Source organism: Oncorhynchus masou, chromosome 2 (assembly GCF_036934945.1).
Source record: "Oncorhynchus masou masou isolate Uvic2021 chromosome 2, UVic_Omas_1.1, whole genome shotgun sequence".
NCBI lineage: Eukaryota > Metazoa > Chordata > Actinopteri > Salmoniformes > Salmonidae > Oncorhynchus > Oncorhynchus masou.
In genome coordinates this window covers 28,783,109-28,803,779 of record NC_088213.1, presented here as the reverse complement: position 1 = coordinate 28,803,779, position 20,671 = coordinate 28,783,109, and the positions used below count along the sequence as shown (strand labels likewise).

The 20,671-nt window shown below is 41.3% G+C and overlaps 1 protein-coding gene across 1 annotated transcript; it reads right to left on the bottom strand.

Moving 5' to 3' along the window:
• Nucleotides 1-1,663: 1,663 nt before the first annotated feature.
• On the bottom strand, nt 1,664-18,133 carry LOC135552829 (mucin-5AC-like). The gene is made up of 31 exons (XM_064984717.1): nt 18,044-18,133; nt 16,631-16,693; nt 16,277-16,538; nt 16,028-16,142; nt 15,445-15,535; nt 15,246-15,352; nt 14,836-15,049; nt 14,609-14,734; nt 14,177-14,294; nt 13,929-14,067; nt 13,627-13,737; nt 13,295-13,364; nt 13,047-13,184; nt 12,783-12,947; nt 12,582-12,676; nt 12,355-12,481; nt 11,901-12,153; nt 11,685-11,734; nt 11,335-11,435; nt 10,989-11,140; nt 10,749-10,887; nt 10,552-10,662; nt 10,232-10,411; nt 9,873-10,112; nt 4,702-4,858; nt 4,392-4,520; nt 4,045-4,192; nt 3,659-3,702; nt 3,304-3,564; nt 1,912-2,631; nt 1,664-1,680 (listed from the first exon to the last, which is right to left on the bottom strand). The coding sequence occupies exons 1-31, from the start codon at nt 18,114-18,116 to the stop codon at nt 1,664-1,666; spliced, it is 4,716 nt and encodes a 1,571-aa protein (XP_064840789.1). The 5' UTR covers nt 18,117-18,133.
• Nucleotides 18,134-20,671: the final 2,538 nt, after the last annotated feature.

Below are 20,671 nucleotides of genomic sequence, written 5' to 3'. Positions count from 1 at the left end.
TAGAGGTTTCAACAATTACAGTGGTGGAAGTGGTTGTTGGGCTCGTGGGGACTTCTTTAGGTGGCTTTGTGGATGTAGTTGAAATTGACTCAGATGTGGTTTCTTCAATACTTGTTGTTCCACCCGTGCTAGGTGTCGTTGTTGTGGGTGCAATTGTTGTTGTTGTTAAAGTAGTGGGATTGGATGTAATGACAACTGGCCCTGATGTTTCTTCACCTGTTGCTGTGGGCTGTGATGTTGAAGTAGAGGTTTCAACAATTACAGTGGTGGAAGTGGTTGTTGGGCCGGAGGTGACTTCTTTAGGTGGTTTTGTAGATGGACTTGTCTCATTTGTGGTTTCTTCAACTGTTGTCGTTCCACCTGTGGTAGGTGTCGTTGTTGTGGGTGCAATTGTTGTTGTTGTTAAAGTAGTGGGATTGGATGTAATGACAACTGGCCCTGATGTTTCTTCACCTGTTGCTGTGGGTTGTGATGTTGAAGTAGAGGTTTCAACAATTACAGTGGTGGAAGTGGTTGTTGGGCCCGTGGAGACTTCTTTAGGTGGCTTTGTGGATGTAGTTGAAATTGACTCAGATGTGGTTTCTTCAATACTTGTTGTTCCACCCGTGCTAGGTGTCGTTGTTGTGGGTGCAATTGTTGTTGTTGTTAAAGTAGTGGGAGTGGATGTAATGACAACTGGCCCTGATGTTTCTTCACCTGTTGCTGTGGGCTGTGATGTTGAAGTAGAGGTTTCAACAGTTACAGTGGTGGAAGTGGTTGTTGGGCCCATGGGCACTTCTTTAGGTGGCTTTGTGGATGTAGTTGAAATTGACTCAGATGTGGTTTCTTCAATTCTTGTAGTTCCACCCGTGGTAGGTGTCGTTGTTGTGGGTGCAATTGTTGTTGTTGTTAAAGTAGTGGGATTGGATGTAATGACAACTGGCCCTGATGTTTCTTCACCTGTTGCTGTGGGCTGTGATGTTGAAGTAGAGGTTTCAACAATTACAGTGGTGGAAGTGGTTGTTGGGCCGTGGGGACTTCTTTAGGTGGTTTTGTGGATGTAGTTGAAATTGACTCAGATGTGGTTTCTTCAATTCTTGTTGTTCCACCCGTGCTAGGTGTCGTTGTTGTGGGTGCAATTGTTGTTGTTGTTAAAGTAGTGGGATTGGATGTAATGACAACTGGCCCTGATGTTTCTTCACCTGTTGCTGTGGGTTGTGATGTTGAAGTAGAGGTTTCAACAATTACAGTGGTGGAAGTGGTTGTTGGGCCCGTGGGGACTTCTTTAGGTGGCTTTGTGGATGTAGTTGAAATTGACTCAGATGTGGTTTCTTCAATACTTGTTGTTCCACCCGTGCTAGGTGTCGTTGTTGTGGGTGAAATTGTTGTTGTTGTTAAAGTAGTGGGATTGGATGTAATGACAACTGGCCCTGATGTTTCTTCACCTGTTGCTGTGGGCTGTGATGTTGAAGTAGAGGTTTCAACATTTACAGTGGTGGAAGTGGTTGTTGGGCCCGTGGGGACTTCTTTAGGTGGCTTTGTGGATGCAGTTGAAATTGACTCAGATGTGGTTTCTTCAATTCTTGTTGTTCCACCCGTGCTAGGTGTCGTTGTTGTGGGTGCAATTGTTGTTGTTGTTAAAGTAGTGGGATTGGATGTAATGACAACTGGCCCTGATGTTTCTTCACCTGTTGCTGTGGGCTGTGATGTTGAAGTAGAGGTTTCAACAATTACAGTGGTGGAAGTGGTTGTTGGGCTCGTGAGGGACTTCTTTAGGTGGCTTTGCGGATGTAGTTGAAATTGACTCATTTGTGGTTTCTTCAATACTTGTTGTTCCACCTGTGGTAGGTGTCATTGTTGTGGGTGCAATTGTTGTTGTTGTTAAAGTAGTGGGATTGGATGTAATGACAACTGGCCCTGATGTTTCTTCACCTGTTGCTGTGGGCTGTGATGTTGAAGTAGAGGTTTCAACATTTACAGTGGTGGAAGTGGTTGTTGGGCCCGTGGGGACTTCTTTAGGTGGCTTTGTCGATGTAGTTGAAATTGACTCAGATGTGGTTTCTTCAATTCTTGTTGTTCCACCCGTGCTAGGTGTCGTTGTTGTGGGTGCAATTGTTGTTGTTGTTAAAGTAGTGGGATTGGATGTAATGACAACTGGCCCTGATGTTTCTTCACCTGTTGCTGTGGGTTGTGATGTTGAAGTAGAGGTTTCAACAATTACAGTGGTGGAAGTGGTTGTTGGGCCTGAGGTGACTTCTTTAGGTGGTTTTGTAGATGGACTTGTCTCATTTGTGGTTTCTTCAACTGTTGTCATTCCACCTGTGGTAGGTGTCGTTGTTGTGGGTGCAATTGTTGTTGTTGTTAAAGTAGTGGGATTGGATGTAATGACAACTGGCCCTGATGTTTCTTCACCTGTTGCTGTGGGCTGTGATGTTGAAGTAGAAGTTTCAACATTTACAGTTGTGGAAGTGGTTGTTGGGCCTGTGGTGACTTCTTTAGGTGGCTTTGTGGATGCGATGTTCTCAGTTGTTGTTTCTTCCTTTGTTGACTTTTCAGCTGTCGTCGATGTAGATTCTTCTCCACTTGTTGAGGGTACCGTAGTTGTTGTGGTCTCCATTGTTGTTGACGTCCATGTTGATGTTGATGTTGGTTCTGTTTTTGAAAAATATATTTATTTCGTTAACCCGGCCAGAAAAATAACTACCAAATAGCTCGTATTTACAATTCTAAATTTTAACATATTGTTAATATGAATTAAACTTTTCATTACCACCTAGAGGTCTTCACGGGTCCACCCAATCCCGAATACTCAAGACCCCACCAAAATGCAAAGTTTTACCCGGGTTCAGGTCAATTCCTGTTTGATTGTCATCAGGTCTCGAGTCAATTGTACGTACATCTGATAAACCTGAGTGGACCCGAAATTACCCATTCAAAGCTCTGCATAGCCTATAGCATATTTAAATTATGCTAATAAGGTTAAATTACATACTAAATATAAAGTCCTTTTTGTTAACCAGTGGAGGAACTTGACTGATAATTTTTTTAAATATGGTCCAATCGGGTTTGGTCTAGACCCAGACCCGATAGGGTATGGGTCTTGGTCTGGTTGTCTTTGGTTTTGAGTATAATTGTTCTTGGGTCCGTTCTTGTCCAAGTTTGATTGCCCTCAACTTTTTTGGACCCGAAAAGGCATTTACTAACACGTTACATACATACACGTTACATACATACATTTCTATTTATTGCCATCAAAATTGCCATTCATCACTATGATATAAACATCTGGCTGCACTTGAATCATTCAAGAGCTTCTCTGCTTACCAGGTGTTGAGAAGTGGAAGACAGTTGTGGGCTTTAGTGTTGTTGTAGAGGTCTGTGTTGTAGTTGCATGGACAGTTGTTGTGGTCAGAGGGGATGTTGTGGTTGGTACTGGAGTTGTGATCACTTTACAAGGGGAAATGTTCCTGGTAATGGTTCCGTTCGAGGCACAAACAGCAACTATGCAGTTACCAATCCCATCTGTTGTATTGTAGAGGGTTTCTCCATATGGGTGTTGTTTACCATTATGCAAGCATGTACAATCTGCAGGGGGGAAAGTATTTTACAATTAGATTTAATCAATGTTGCTTTGATTATTGCTAAATATGTTACTTTTATTTGGGGATGTCATCCTTACCATTTACATCATAACTACAGCTCACTCCAGTCATTGTGCAGGTGCTTTAAAAGAAGAAAAAATATTTAAACATTTAAATTATTCAGAGGTTCAAATTATATAGATAAAAATGTTTTGTATACCAGTAAAGAGGTAAGACTATTCAGGACTTGGTAATTAAGTAAGTTGTGAAATTCATGGGGAGCAGGGCACATTTTCAGATTGTCATACAACCATAGTTAGCATCACTATGGAAAAACTAGCATAACCTTTCCAATCTTTGACGAACTCTTACCCTCTTCCCCAGAATTAACATAGCACAGAGTACCTAATACTTTCACAGATGTAACATTCAGAATATGCTCTGAAATAGTACACGTACTGTGAACTGAATTTTTCAAACATACCATGTTTCACAATTTTGTGCCGGAAGATTCTGTCCATTGGTGTACTGGTTTCCTTCATAGTCATAACAGCCACATTGTTCCCTCTCCACACACTTCATTGTCTCCTCATTGAAGTAAGGTTGTGCCGCAGGACAGTTAGGATAGCAGCCTGTAATAAGCACAATAGCCAAGAGGTTACAAAAGGTCTTGTTATGGATAACAGTAGTCAGTGTAAATGTAGCCTGAGGCTGCTCAGACACACAGCATGTAGATGTATAACAATTGTTGGGGTCAGTTTCAATTACAATTGTTATTCAGAAATAATATCCTAAATGAGACAAAATATGAGTTAGACGGTCAATCCCTACCTTCCAATGCTGGAATTAAACTAGAACAGTCTCCGGAAGGGTTTCTGCAGGTCTTCATACACTGAGCTCCACATGCCTTGTAGTGCCACTCACATTCTCCAGTAGGGTTGTAGTAATCACAGAACAGTGCTGTATGTGGTGGACAAAATATGGTGGGGGGAAAGTTGTCATTATTTGAACTAGAATAATGATGCCTTTCCATGATCAACTGTCCTATATGATAATGTGTCAACCTAGTCCAGTATTGAATTGACAAGCGCCTTAATGTAGTTCAAAAATCACATTCACTGTTGATTGTGAAGAAACTTACGGCAAATTCGAGGGGTTCTCCAGGCTACGCATGCTCCAGCTTCATTACAGGCCTTTGCATAAGCTGCCACTGCGGTACAGAAGCACTCGCAGTCTCCACCACTGTCACAAGCACATGAGTCTCTCACACAAGCATCATAGTAAGGAGAGGGGTCCACCTTAAAAGCACAGAAATGTGTTGTAAGATATACAGAAGTTGCATGGTGAAGTACATTTCTTTGTCCACAAAACACAAATCCACATATCTTACTAGTGTGGTGGATGAATCAGAATTAGTTGGGCAACATAAGTAATTAAGATGTCATATTACAGGCTGCTATCCACCATCGATCACCACATTCTTTTGGAGAGATTGGAAACCCAAATTGGTCTACACGGACAAGTTCTGGCCTGGTTTATCTGTCGGAAGGATATCAGTTTGTCTCTGTGAATGGTTTGTCCTCTGACAAATCAACTGTAAATCTCGGTGTCCCTCAAGGTTCCGTTTTAGGACCGCTATTGTTTTCACTATATATTTTACCTCTTGGGGATGTCATTCGAAAACATAATGTTAACTTTCACTGCTATGCGAATGACAAACAGCTGTACATTTTAATGAAACATGGTGAAGCCCCAAAATTGCCCTCGCTAGAAGCATGTGTTTCAGACATAAGGAAGTGGATGGCTGCCAACCTTCTACTTTTAACCTCTTGAAACTCTGGGTGCAGTATTTCATTTTTGGATGAAAAACGTTCCCGTTTTAAACAAGATATTTTGTCACAAAAAGATGCTCGACTATGCATATAATTGATAGCTTTGGAATGAAAACACTCTGACGTTTCCAGAACTGCAAAGATATTGTCTGTGAGTGCCCCAGAACAGGAGCTACAGGCAAAACCAAGATGAAACTGCAACCAGGAAATGAGCAGGATTTTTGAGGCTCTGTTTTTCATTGTCTCCTTATATGGCTGTGAATGCGACAGAAATGAGCCTGCCCTATCTATCGTTTCCCCAAGGTGTCTGCAGCATTGTGACGTATTTGTAGGCATATCATTGGAAGATTGACCATAAGAGACTACATTTACCAGGTGTCCGCCCGGTGTCCTCCGTCGAAATTGGTGCGTCATTTTCAGCTGCTGGTATTTTTCCATGGGATTCTGAGACGAAAGCAGGCTTCCACGAACGGCATATCAATGAAGAGATATGTGAAAAAACACCTTGAGGATTGATTCTAAACAACATTTGCCATGTTTCGGTCGATATTATGGAGTTAATTTGGAAAAAGTTTGACGTTTTGGTGACTGAATTTTCGGTTCGTTTCGGTAGCCAAATGTGATGTACAAAACGGAGCGATTTCTCCTACACAAAGATTCTTTCAGGAAAAACTGAACATTTGCTATGTAACTGAGAGTCTCCTCATTGAAAACATCCGAAGTTCTTCAAAGGTAAATGATTTTATTTATTTGGTTATCTGTTTTTTGTGAAAATGTTGCGTGCTAAATGCTATGCAAAATGCTAAGCTAGCTAGCAATACTCTTACACAAATGCTTGATTTGCTATGGTTGAAAAGCATATTTTGAAAATCTGAGATGACAGTGTTGTTAAGAAAAGGCTAAGCTTGAGAGCAGGCATATTAGTTTCATTTCATTTGCGATTTTCAGAAATCGTTAACGTTGCGTTATGGTAATGAGCCTGAGGCTGTATTCACGATCCCGGATACGGGATGGGTAGTATCAAGAAGTTAAACTAGGACAAAACAGAGATGCTTGTTCTAGGTCCCAAGAAACAAAGAGATCTTCTGTTGAATCTGACAATTAATCTTAATGGTTGTACAGTCGTCTCAAATAAAACTGTGAAGGACCTCGGGGTTACTCTGGACACTGATCTCTCTTTTGAAGAACATATCGAGACTGTTTCAAGGACAGCTTTTTTCCATCTACGTAACATTGCAAAATCAGAAACTTTCTGTCCAAAAATGATGCAGAAATATTAATCCATGCTTTTGTTACTTCTAGGTTAGACTACTGCAATGCTCTATTTTCCGGCTACCCGGATAAAGCACTAAATAAACTCCAGTTAGTGCTAAATACGGCTGCTAGAATCCTGACTAGAACCAAAAAAATTGTTCATATTACTCCAGTGCTAGCCTCCCTACACTGGCTTCCTGTCAAGGCAAGGGCTGATTTCAAGGGTTTACTGCTAACCTACAAAGCATTACATGGACTTGCTCCTACCTATCTCTCTGATTTGGTCTTCCCGTACATACCTACACATACGCTACGGTCACAAGACGCAGGCCTCCTAATTGTCGATAGAATTTCTAAGCAAACAGCTGGAGGCAGGGCTTTCTCCTATAGAGCTCCATTTGTATGGAATGGTCTGCCTACCCATGTGAGAGACGCAAACTCGGTCTCAACTTTAAGTCTTTACTGAAGACTCATCTCTTCTGTGGGTCATATGATTGAGTGTAGTCTGGCCCAGGAGTGTGAAGGTGAACGGAAAGGCTCTGGAGCAACGAACCGCCCTTGCTGTCTCTGCCTGGCCGGTTCCCCTCTTTCCACTGGGATTCTCTGCCTCGAACCCTATTACAGGGGCTGAGTCACTGGCTTACTAGGGCTCTTTCATACCGTCCCTAGGAGGGGTGCGTCACTTGAGTGGTTTGAGACACTGATGTGATCTTCTTGTCTGGGTTGGTTCCCCCCCTCTAGTGGTGTGGGGGCTGTGCTTTGGCAAAGTGGGTGGGGTTATATCCTTCCTGTTTGGCCCTGTCCGGGGGTGTCATCGGATGGGGCCACAGTGTCTCCTGACCCCTTCTGTCTCAGCCTCCAGTATTTATGCTGCAGTAGTTTATGTGTCGAGGGGCTAGGGTCAGTTTGTTATATCTGAAGTACTTCTCCTGCGCTATCCGGTGTCCTGTGTGAATTTAACCTGTTGATGCTATGGGGGCGCTATTTCATTTTTGGATGAAAAACGTTCCCGTTTTAAACAAGATATTTTGTCACAAAAAGATGCTCGACTATGCATATAATTGATAGCTTTTGAAAGAAAACACTCTGACGTGTCCAGAACTACCAAGATATTTTCTGTGCGTGCCCTAGAACGTGAGCTTCAGGCAAAACCAAGATGAGACGGCATCCAGGAAAAGAGCAGGATTTTTGAGGCTCTGTATCCATTGTCTCCTTATATGGCTGTGAATGCGAGAGGAGTGAGTCAACCCTTTCTGTCGTTTCCCCAAGGTGTCTGCAGCATTGTGACGTATTTGTAGGCAGATCATTGGAAGATTGACCATAAGAGACCACATTTACCAGGTGTCCGCCCGGTGTCCTGCGCCGAAATTGGTGCGCAAAAGTCAGATGCCAGTATTTTTCCATGGGATTCAGAGAGGAAAGCAAGCTTCCACGAACGATATATCAATGAAGAGATATGTGAAAAAACACCTTGAGGATTGATTCCAAACAACGTTTGCCATGTTTCGGTCGATATTATGTAGTTAATTCGGAAAAAGTTTGACGTTGTAGGTGACTGAATTTTCGGTTCGTTTCGGTAGCCAGATGCAATGTAGAAAACGGAACGATTTCTCCTACACACAGACGCTTTCAGGAAAAACTGCGCATTTGGTATGTAACTGAGAGTCTCCTCATTGAAAACATCAGAAGCTCTTCAAAGGTAAATGATTTTATTTATTTGGTTATCTGGTTTTTGTGAAAATGTTGCGTGCTAAATGCTACTCAAAATGCTATGCTAGCTTTGCATACTCTTACACAAATTAGTCAATTTCTATGGTTCAAAAGCATATTTTGAAAATCTGAGATGACAGTGTTGTTAAGAAAAGGCTAAGCTTGAGAGCAGACGCATTATTTTCATTTTATTTGCGATTTTCAGAAATCATTAACGTTGCGTTATGCTAATGAGCCTGAGGCTTTAGTCACGATCCCGGATCCGGGATGGGGAGTTTCAAGAGGTTATTAAGTATGCTCTCTCTAATTCTCTCTTTCTTTCTCTCTATCTCTCGGAGGACCTGAGCCCTAGGACCATGCCTCAGGACTACCTGGCATGATGACTCCTTGCTGTCCCCAGTCCACCTGGCCGTGCTGCTGCTCCAGTTTCAACTGTTCTGCCTGTGATTATTATTATTTGACCATGTTGGTCATTTATGAACATTTGAACATCTTGGCCATGTTCTGTTATAATCTCCACCCGGCACAGCCAGAAGAGGACTGGCCACCCCACATAGCCTGGTTCCTCTCTAAGTTTCTTCCTAGGTTTTGGCCTTTCTAGGGAGTTTAGCCACCGTGCTTCTACACCTGCATTGCTTGCTGTTTGGGGTTTTAGGCTGGGTTTCTGTACAGCACTTTGAAATATCAGCTGATGTACGAAGGGCTATATAAATAAATTTGATCTGATATCTGCATGATATTCTTATGGGATATACTTTTTATTAGAATGTATTTCTAATAGACTCTAGTGTTGTCAGTTGCATTTCTTCTCTCAGCTGGGGCTCAGTCACTTGGGGCCCAGAGAGGGGAGAGGTCAGACTTGTCTTTCACATATCCCTGGTGCTATGCAGAATATCAGAAAGGGAAGAGGACAGGATGGAACTTTGTCTTCATATGTGAATGTATCTGTTAAACCATGTGAAGGATGCCGTGATTAAGGGGGAACCAATTACTTGTCTGTGCGCAAATCACTCCCCTCAGTGAGTTTGTCCAGGAGAGGGGTCAAGAGGGAATTTACTTGAGATGGGTGTATCTAGAGTTGACAATTGAGTTGTGCCATTGGATGAGGTAATGGTTCTGTGCTATGAAGTACCAGGAACGAGATTAGAACCTCGTCTTAGGGACCAAACTGAACGATAATTTACAGCGAATGCTATCTGGCTATGGGATAATCCTCTCTCTCTCAAGTAAAAGTCTTTCTTTGTGAACTGTTTGTAAGATCTGTGGTTTGTCATGTAATTTGAGAGGGGTTTATCTTGGCTATAAAATATCTTTGTACTTTTCTGTAGTCACTTTCAATGGTTCATTAGAGATAGCGCATCATTGAAGGTCAAATGCTATTGCAAAGCTTATTGTTATTAAACATGTAGTTTCAGCATAAATCTGACTGGTATGTGCAGTTTGTAACTATCCTCATTTGGTAAAGCAGAAATAAGCCACCACACTACTAATATAACCTAGGTGAATATATCCATACCTGGTTCTGGCAGGCTGTGAAGACATCACTGTTAATGATGCTGCACTGTTTCTGGGCCCAAGACGCTCTGTACGGGTTGGAGGCACATGGGTGCACTACAGCGGATACACTTGGACAGCTTGATGAAACTTTCCAGCTGTTTCCAAATTCCACCGGATCAACAACAGTCGCTTGGGCTCTAGTGGTGAAGTCATTGTTTGCGTTGCCATCATAGTTTCCACACAGACCACACACCAGGCCCTGAAGAAAATAGATCATGAATTAAAATGACTGATTTGGCAGGGTTCTACAAAAGTCTTGGTAATATCAGTTTTGATTGAATACTGACTTAATTTCTTCATCAGAGTATCTTAATGTACCTGGTATTGTGGGCTAAGCTTGATAAAGAGACTGGTCTTCTTGTCCCACATGAGGATTAGACCACTTTTGACTTCAATGACCAGATAATTCCCCAGAAGGCTGATCTGTTTAGGAAACTGCTCTTCTGGAGTACTCCTGACAACTTGAGCGTTCCCATCTGCCAATATGAGCTCACTGGTCTGAAGAAGAGAAATATGTTTTCGTACATAACTTGATCTGAAATCAGATCTCAACCTGATGTTTGGTTGATGATTTGTTAATTGTTCTTTACACGAGGGATGGAATGTACAGTATTGTGTGAAGTCAAGTTGCTCATTACCCCCAGGAAGAGCTTGATGGTCTTGGAGCAGGTGGTGCCTTTAGTTCCACAAGGAACGTTCTCAGTGAGGACTCTGAAGCTGCCACTGCCATTACTATTGCCACAGTAGTCCTGTGAGAATGAAAAATATTATTAATATGGTTATAATTCACACTTTTCGATGCTGTTACAATTCTACCAAATAAAGAGACACAAACCTGAATGAGAGTGTATTCACAGTTTCCATTAAAGTTGAACCTTTTCTCATCAAAAGTGATATAGTGACCCTCTCCATAGATTGCACAAACTCCATCACAGAGATGTGTGGTACACTGCCATTGTCTGTCCTTGCAAGTACTGTGAACAACACACAGATAATGTCAGGTTTTTCATTATTTGTAAGTCTGTGTTCTTTATGTTTTCTCCCCCATGAGATGTAAGACACAAAACAGACATACCATGTATTGCAGTCAACCTTAAGTGTCTCTCCAGCTTGGTAAGTAGCTCCATTGTGAGCACAAGGACAAAGTTCCTCCTTGATGCAGTCTCCGTTTCCATCAGAAACCAGTCCGTTGGGGCACATACAACCTGATGTGCACTCTGTGCTAATCTAAAGGGATTTAACAAAAAAAGTACATAAATAAGTCATGGCAAATGAAAGAGATGTGGACTATGTTTTTGTGCGCTGGGGGGGGGGACTATTTGACATCATTTTGATTTTCCAGGATTTTTGTTCATTCAACACAAATCTATATAATAGTGACAGTATGTGACAATCCCATTTAGAGTGAATAAGGGACTCACACAGGTCATGTCCAGAGTTTTACAGCTCTTCTGACACTCTGAACCTGAAGCTCCTGGAGGTGCAGTTGAGCAGTTGAAGAAAACCATTGGCAGTGTGCATACTGGGGATATATGAGAATACAAGTTTAAAAAAAACGATTTTCAATTCTCAAAGAATGTAATTGTCATATATCCAGAAATATCCACATTCATCATAGTTAATCACATTGTCTTAAATTAATTGCTTAAATTATCTTGGTTAATTTCATATGTACCTGTTTTGTGAAGGATGCATGTAAAGGGTTACATAATATCGAGCCATATATTTTATAAATAGCTACTACGTTGGAAGCAAAGAACATAAAACTTACTAAATAGTCTTGCTTCCCCAGTGCAACTCAGTGTCCCTTGTCTGCAAGTGCTGTTAAATAGTTACAGTATTAATAGTTATAGTTACATAATCAAATTAACAGCAAATATCATTATGACATAATTTAATTCACAGCTTTGAATATATCCATTAAGTTTCATTAGTACTTGTATTCATTTTGGTCTCCTAGCTTTATACGTATGAGGGAGGTGCTTACCAGGTGGCACCGTCTCTGCTGATAGTCTCTCCTGCAGGGACCACCGAGCCCTTGTCATAGCAGGGACAGTTGGTGGGGGCAACACACTGGCCAGCCTCGTCCATGTAGGTGCCCTCTGCACAGCCACATCCATCCACCGGAACAAACTTCACCTGGCAAGATTGGTCTGTCATGCTCAGGGAGCGGCAGGTGCGTCCACAGCTGGTCATGTTGTAGGTATAAACTGTTTGACTGGGGCAAGTGGCAAATGTATCTGAGAAAAGTCATTAGATATGATTAGTATTAGCAAGACCAGTTTTGTTTTCCTTATATCTTTGTATTTGTGCAGTTATTTCCTCAGGTTATTTGTATTTAGTAACTCAACCCCACAGTTGTTGTTTCAGTAAATCATTCTATTCTAATCAATTTGCAGCACTCATTAAAATGACACATTGATGCCGCATTGTCTACTCACTGCAGATAGTGTCTCTCCAGCCAGTGAGCTGGATACCCTCGGCAGCACAAGCGTGGACATAAGAGGAGACGGCAGCACACATGCAGTCCTCACTCTTCTCACAGTTACAGCTGTCATACATGCAATTCTGTTTGAAAAAAAGAGTCAAAGTGTTTCAGGACTAAAACCTCATCACATAAGAGTTTAGTGGTATTACTTTGTGATTGTATCCTTCTTAACTAACTTACGGTTTTGTAGGTGTCAGGTCTTATTTCAGAATGGCAAGGCGAGAACACTCCTTTAGGATCTGATAACATGGAACACCAGTGCTGGGCATATTTCTCTGTGAAAAAGACAGTCATAATTTCAACATATGCATATACTATCTCATATACATTTGTTATAATCATTCAACAAGTAATTAATCTGTAGGCTTAATAAATATGTACCATTTTCAATGCTCAAACTGCAGGGGTTTTCAAAGCTAGTCTTGACATCAGGGCAGCTAGACATGGTCTTCCATGTGTTGGCAAAAGCTACAGCTGTGCCCTCCACCAATCCACTGATGACTCTGAAATCATCTGCCTGAACATTATTGTAGTTTCCGCAAAGGCCTGTGGAAAAATAATTGAAGCCATATGATGTATTAGATTTTTATGAATAGAGATACTGAAGAAAAAGGTATGAAACTGATGGATGAATCTGAAGCATACCACAGGTTGTTCCTTTGTAGGATGAGATGGCAGTTATGTAGATCTGCATAACTGGTAAAAGCTGGATCTGAAGTTGAACTCCAAGAGTTGTCTGGATAACAATGAAGAATGAGGAGGGCTTGAAGACGGTCACTTCAGCTGCAATACATGAAATAAATAGAGGGAAACCATCAATGCTTCATCTAGTATATAAATGATATGGTGTTTATACACTGATCCACACTACAGTTTAATTTGGATTATCTCACCTGTATAGAGTGGGAGCTGAGAAAGAATCTGATTTACAAAAACACTTCCACATGACTGGACTCGGATCACCTGTGAATTAAATAAGATAATACATTTTATTAAATTCTCATTTGTTTCCATACATAAGCATTTTATAAGATTGCAAACAGCCCAGCAATATTTGCCTAATCAGGGCAATTTTAAATAAGGTTATTATGTGTTAAGACAAAACATTTGAGGGACATTTATTTGCAAACCAGTATGATTATCCTAAAGAAGTGTTTTTGTTTGAAAGTGAGTTGACAGGTCCCTGTATTATTTGCTCTGAAACATATTTGGAGAGTTGCCTTACGGTGGATCTGCTGGAGAGGGCAAGGGTAACAGCCCTCATACACGTCTCAGTGTCAGTCAACCCACACTTCACAATGTCTCCCAGCACGGTGAATTCAGTTCCATTGCATTGCTGAAAGAACACAAGCACGAGTTTGAAGGCAAAAACATGAAATGAGAGTGACTCACTTAAAGAATGACCCCTTTGACCCCCCTTTCAACATATGACAGGAAAAGCTATTTTACCTCACCTTTGCACTGAAAAGTTATGAATATTTTCTACTAGTTTATATTGCCTTGCTGTACTGCACGAGTTGCACTGACCTTGGTCAGAATGTAAGAGCAGCTTCCGTGAAAGGTGTAGGCTTTCCCATCATAGGTGTTGATGTGGGATCCTCCCTCCACAGAGCAGGTCCCAGGACAGTCCTTGTCTGTGCAGGCCCACTGACCACCAGCACAGGTGCTAAAGGGAACATTTATACAGGCTCATCTGTTTGGAATGATTTGGCATGATTCATGAAAATGAGGCATGGGATATGTCATGTTTAAATCAGATGATGTACTTAGCATACCATTCTTTACAGTTGCTGGTGTAAGATTCTCCAGACTTGTATAATTGTCCATTGTGGACACAGAGGCATTCGCTCACTGGAATACAGCCACTGTTGTTGACATCATCGAAAACAGTACCTATTTGGTGAGAGATCAGGCAGAATTGTAAGACAATATTCAGAAAGATTTTAGTTCCTGACAGAAAATTCACTGTTTAAGAGATTACTATAACTGCATTCAGTAAGGAGTGTTACTCTAATGTTTACTTTACACAGAAAACTGCACTGACTCCAAGAATTAACTGAGAAAACATGTATTATTTACTTCTTCCTTTGTCACCATATTCAGATACGTTGCAAACATTGACATAAAAGGCAGAATGGGTAAAAGTGTGGTGTTTTCATGATGTGCTTAAGGTTAACTTGTACAACAGAGTTGAACCTATGTGTTACCTAGAGGACAGAAGCAGCCGCCTGTACAGTGGTCTTCACACAACTGTCTGGCCTCTGGGTTGGAGCAGGTGTCAACACAGGGGCTTCCACACTCCTGGTACTCCATGTTGTCGGGGCATGTCTTATCTGAGAAAATAAACATTGTGATTAACAGATTCTTTAAAATAGATTGTGAACATTATCATTAAGTGTTTGGTGGCCATGTTGAAGAGTATCTGCATACTTACAGCAGAACTGTTCAGCCCTCCATTGCTGGGGCTTCCCCCCTGCATGAACACACTGACGGGAGTACTCTGAGATGGTGTTGCACAGGCAGAAGGAGTTGGTGCTGTTATCACAGTGGCACAGGTCAGCCAGGCAGGTCTCGACGAAGGCATCATTGTCCAAATAATTAGTGCAGCTACTGAAAGCTGCACTAGAGAACAGCTGCTGACAAAATTCCTACAAATAGAGACAAACCATAAAAGGTTCCCATATAGAAAACATTTGATGGATCATATGGAATAATTGCCATTTCTAACTTCTATTAACATTGTTTTGTATTCTTCTTCTGTGGTGTGAAATTTGTAAGTCGCTCTGGATAAGAGCGTCTGCTAAATGACTTAAATGTAAATGTAATGTAAATGAAATGGAATACCTCATCTCCACAACTCTCCTCAGAAGTTAGTGTAGGCTCCTCACAGACTTCCAGAGGACCATCCAGTTTCCAGAGGTTTCCATAGTCAGAGCTAGAGAGTTTCCCACCTGCAACAACACAGACATTGACAACTAGCTTTTCCACCTACAGTATGTAATGTAGTTACATTTCAATAGTTAGGTCTGATTTTTTATTTTACCATTGATGATGAACTCATTGTATGTTTGGACTTCATTGAAGTCACCACACAGTCCGCAGGTCTGGTTTCTGTACTTCTCGTTCATTTCAATCTGTAGAATGATCAGACGCAAGGTGTTTAGTAAAACAAAAAATCTCATCCTGTTCAGCACCATTCACGTGTTCTAAGTCTTGGCTTTCCTCCACATTTAAAACCTTTATATATTTATTTTTATGAGTCTTTATATTAGGGAGTGACAGAAAATCTCATTCAAATCTACAAGTATTTGCAACCACTTCATCAAATAAACATTGGAACATTGTCCTGTGTGTGTATAACCTATACATCTTCACAGATCCTGTTAAATTCATCCTCGTTCTTCAGGTAATTCTGCCTTTCAATGTTAACATATATCGAGGTGAGTAGACAGTGATTCAACCAACATGAGAGAAGGTGCAGCCAAAAATAGGTGTCTCTCACTCACGATTAACTGCTGATCATTGCCAATGATAACAAATATTTTATGCTTTTAATCTAAAGAAAAATGTAGTATTATTAGCTAATCAACCATTGAAGAGGAAAGTTAGAAAATCAGGTATTTTACCATTAGGGAGTCATCCTTGTTCCAAACAGCAACCAGCCCCAGTTTGGCTACGACCTTCACATTGGATGTAGTCTTCACGATGCTGACTCCAGACAAGCTGACCGGCAGGGTCACCCTTCAGGAGGAAGAAGATAGTTAAAGGTCATCGTTATGATTGTAATTTTTATTAAACTCCAGAATGTAGCACATACAATCCTCAAGAGAGGTGCTTGTAGAATGGCGTATAAGTCAAATGACAGGGAAACTCACGTCTGCCCATTGACCACAACAACACCCTTGGATAGCTCAACCACTACACCATCCAGCTTCATGGTGATCTTGCTAATGGTGGGCTGGTTGTCCACCACTTGCCGCCTCATCTGGATGTTGAAAGCCTCATAGCTGCTCTTACACAGTGAGGTCACAACATGGTTGCAGGTCGAGGGGAGCTGGAAAAAGTCCCCGTCGAAGGTCTTGAAGTGATAGTTACCCCATGTGCTGCAGACCTGGTCATTATGTGAGGCATTCACTCCTGAGGGACAAGGAATACAAATGTCAGTTCCTTCTTAGCGTATTGATGGATACCCAGTCATTTATTTGGTGTGCATTCTGTCAGTCATTTACCTGAAAGTGTGGGTATAGTCGTGATCATAGTCGGGATGATTGTTACACTTGTGGTGGGGCTCACTGAAATAAAGGCAATTCATGAGTATTTTACAATATTATATGTACATTACGGATGGAATTCAATCATTGCAGATATAGATTGTCGCACTGCGCTTTTAGAAGTGTATTTGATTTACACAGCAGTATGTCCAGACCAAGGAGCATTTGAAGCATGATGTGACCCATTCAATATGTACAGAGAACCTAAGGCTCAATTCAAACCATATTGCCAAAGTTCAGCGCAATCATGCAATTTAATTTTAAAGGGAATGTTCCTGTGCTAGCGGAGTATTCTGTGCCTGAACTACAGTACTTTGATGTTCTTTGAATCGCATAGGTTTTGGAAAGCTCAGCCCTGCAGGTCATCCAACAAATAAAACGGACCTAAACATTCCATAATCAAGTGTCATCTGCTTTGTAAACTAAACATATTGAATTCCGATGACTGTTCAGTTCCTATTTTACATATTTAGGCATCAAATGTTTTCTGTCAGTATCCTGTCAGTTTCCTGTCCTGTTATTTGAGTAATATCAGACTTACGATAACTGTTATTTTAAAGATATACATTTGAGTTTGTATTCTGTTCTTGTTTCGTTCCCGATCAAACGTTTTTTTTTCAAAAGTACAAACACACACCCAGTGTGGGGAGTGCTTTATGTATTTATAACACTATAAACTATGCTACAGCCACTCATGATAAGAATTTCTATAAGTTTACACATTTTTCACCACAAATGTGTAACATTTTCAAATTTAGATGGAAACAATCTCATAAACAAATGTGTATAAGGAACAGAAATAGGATGAATAATGTAATCATATGATCGTAGTAAATGTGTTTGCTGCCCTAAAGCAGAAACCAGGAGAACCGTTATTACTGATTGCGTAACAACTGCTACTGTATGCCTACTGTCGAATTCTTCAAAATGCTTTTGTAATACATTTAATCAATGTTCTGTGTGTTAGTACATTTATGAGTAGCTAATACATACATTTTTTTGATAATGAGATTTTGCATAAAATATATATAGATATATCATCAAATCTGATAGTCATCAAATCATATATTGATAGGGTATATTTGTAAACTAAACTTGTGGTTCCAGATTTGAAACCTATAGATTTGAAACCTACCTGCTGAATTAACATGTCGATGACATTCTTCCATACATACATTCCAAGCATCAATCATCATAATCATTTGGTATTGTCCTGAATACTTACTATTTGTAATTAACATTCAGTCTGATTTATGACATAATATGTAGATTTTACAGATTTGTCAGACTTTTAAAAATGTAGAATAATTATATTATAGTAATAATCAGAACAGTTTCTGATATAGGCAAATGAATGAATATTCTACCAACCTGTTTGTGTTGATCTGATCAGTAGTACCAGGCATATCAGCCTCCATATCGGTGTATCCTTGGTTGTCCCCATGGTGATCCTGTGGGTAGTGAACAGGTCCTGCACAGGTGATATGAGAGAGGTGCTTTATAACCATCTGTATTTGGGAGGGACCTTAAAGGTTAAAACAAAGGTGGGGCCAAAGGTTAAACATGACTCAATGATGACTTTAAGACTTCAATGTTCTGTCTTATGAGGTTTTTAAGCACATTAACAGTACGTTAAGCATGAGCATTTACATACAGATTTAGCTGTTCATTAAGTATTCTATCATTGGGAATCGTTGTGTACCCCTATTGTTATTATAAACTCAGGTGGTTCATAATGTCCTTTATTATACTCCTATACATCTATATTGCACAAGATATTTTACTTAGTCTTATGTGATTTCCTTCCCTTCCTCATTCAGTATCTATCTCAGGCAGCATCTCCACTCCAGTGGTTTGAGCTTTTGTTATTTGGTATTGTATTAGGATCCCCATTATCCCGAAAGCAGCAGATACTCCTCCTGGTGTCCACAACACAATACATGTTTTTTCTTTATGTAATGTATATTTTAATGTATAATTACAGATACGTTCATAATAAGTAGTGAGGTTTGTTAGAACAAAAAGGTGTATGGCCATCTCCATTGCCATCCCAAACTCTGGCAATGTATAACGGATTAATAATACATTAATCCACTTTATTGGCTCAGTAGCTTGAGCACACATTGTCCAAATGCAAACATTTGTCTCTCTGCTGTTGCTTAAAGGAGTGATCATACTAATTGTATGCATAGTTAGTATTCATAGGCTAGTGTGACTCACCATGCTGATCCAGGAACTGCATCCTGATTAAAAAAAGATGAGCCATTGTTTTCAAAATAATTTTGACACACTGATGTGCATTTCTTCACAACTATGTTAATCATTTTAGCTTTCATATATGACCAAGTCCATCAACCTATTATATTTGGTTGAAAAATGTTTAAATTCAACAGGAATTACTTGTTGGTATGTAGCACATAGCTTTAGTAGCATAAGTTCATTTTGCAACAGCATAGGGACTATCTAGATTTTCCACATTTATGTTTGACATTCATTTTTATGTCAAACCAAACCATCCCTGTTCAATTGGTGGTTGTCATTTTAAGGCTTATGGTTATTGTTAAGTTTAGACACACCTTTAAACCCTCACTTTAAGCATACATTAAAGAAATGTAAAGTCTCAACACTGGAAATATGCTCCATTTTCTTTTACTAAATGACCAAAAAGTAGACATTTTACTAAAAACCCATTAAAGAAGTTTGCTATACCTGCATGCCTGTAACAGAGATGCAGGAGTCTGGAAGCAGGTGCAGTTGGTGAGTTTAATAACGAACATGGAGAGATACAAAACAAAAGAAGTGTCTGGACAAGAAAACAGAACCAATACTGCCTGATGAGTAAGGCTACAGAGTGCCAGATAAAGGGAAAGTAATCAAGGTAGTGATAAAGTCTAGGTGTGGGAGTATGCATGACAGAATCCCCTGATGCGGCTCCAGCCCCAGGGGGATGCCGGTCAGGAGGATGTCCCCGAGTAAGAGGGGCAGGCCAGTGGGTGAAGAGGGAAATCTCAGAAATATAGAATATCGTCCACCGGGACCCAACACCGCTCCTATGGACCGTACTCCTCCCAGTCCACCAAGTACTAGAGTCGGCCCCCATGACGTTGGGAGTCCAGGAGGGATCTGATGGCATAGGCGGGGCTCCCCTCGATGTCCAGGGGAGGTGAAGGGGTGTTATGGGGGACGGCATCAGCCAGGGGACCAGGAACCACCAGCCTGAGGGAGGAAACATGAAAAGGGTGAGAGCCGGTAGTTCGTGGGGAGCTGTGATCTATATGTTACCTTGTTGACCCTCCGGAGAACCTTGAACAGCCCCACAAACTGGGGGCTCAGCTTCATACAGGGCAGGCAGAGTGGGAGGTTCCTGGTGGAGAGCCAGACGCGAACACGGGAGCCTCACTGCGGTGGCGATCTGCCTGCTCCTTTTGTCTGCGGGGGGCCTCACCTGGGCATCGTTCAAAACCTCCTCAGTGCGCCTGAACCACTCACTCACTCATTCACCACAGGAGCTTTGATCTGGCTCAGGGTCCATGGAGCCAGGGCTGGCTGGTATCCCAGAACACACTGGAAGGCAGTCAGCCCGTTGTAGGAGTGACGCAATGAATTGTGGGCGTACTCCGCCCAGGAAAGGAATTGGGCCCACTCCCCCTACTGGTCCTGGCAGTGACTCCTCAGGAACCTCCCCAGCTTCTGGTTCATCCTCTCCACCTTGCCTTTAGATGGAGGCCGGTACCCAGAAGGGAGGCTGACCATGACCCCCAGCTTCTCCATGAAGGCTTTCCATACCCTTAACGTGAATTGGGGGCCACGGTCGGAGATGATGTCCTCCGGAATGTCATTGCTGGAAGACCTGCTGGAACAGTTCCGCAGCAACCCGGAGAGAGGCAGGGAGACCAGAAAGAGGGATAAAACTGCAGGATTTAGAGAACCTATCCAAAACCACCAAATGGGTGGTGAAACCATCAGAGGGGAGATCAGTGACAAATCAATAGATGAGAC

Bases quoted from the DNA above. Each gene is read 5' to 3' on its own strand.
- LOC135552829 (XM_064984717.1), bottom strand. From the start codon at position 18,116: ATGGGGACAACCAAGGATACACCGATATGGAGGCTGATATGCCTGGTA. The intron at 4,859-9,872 runs GTATGGATATAT...TGTGCTTTTAAG, and splicing joins TCACAGCCTGCCAGAACCAG to GTGGACCCCTCTCCTTACTA. The intron at 3,565-3,658 runs GTAAGGATGACA...TCCCCCCTGCAG, and splicing joins CTGTAGTTATGATGTAAATG to ATTGTACATGCTTGCATAAT.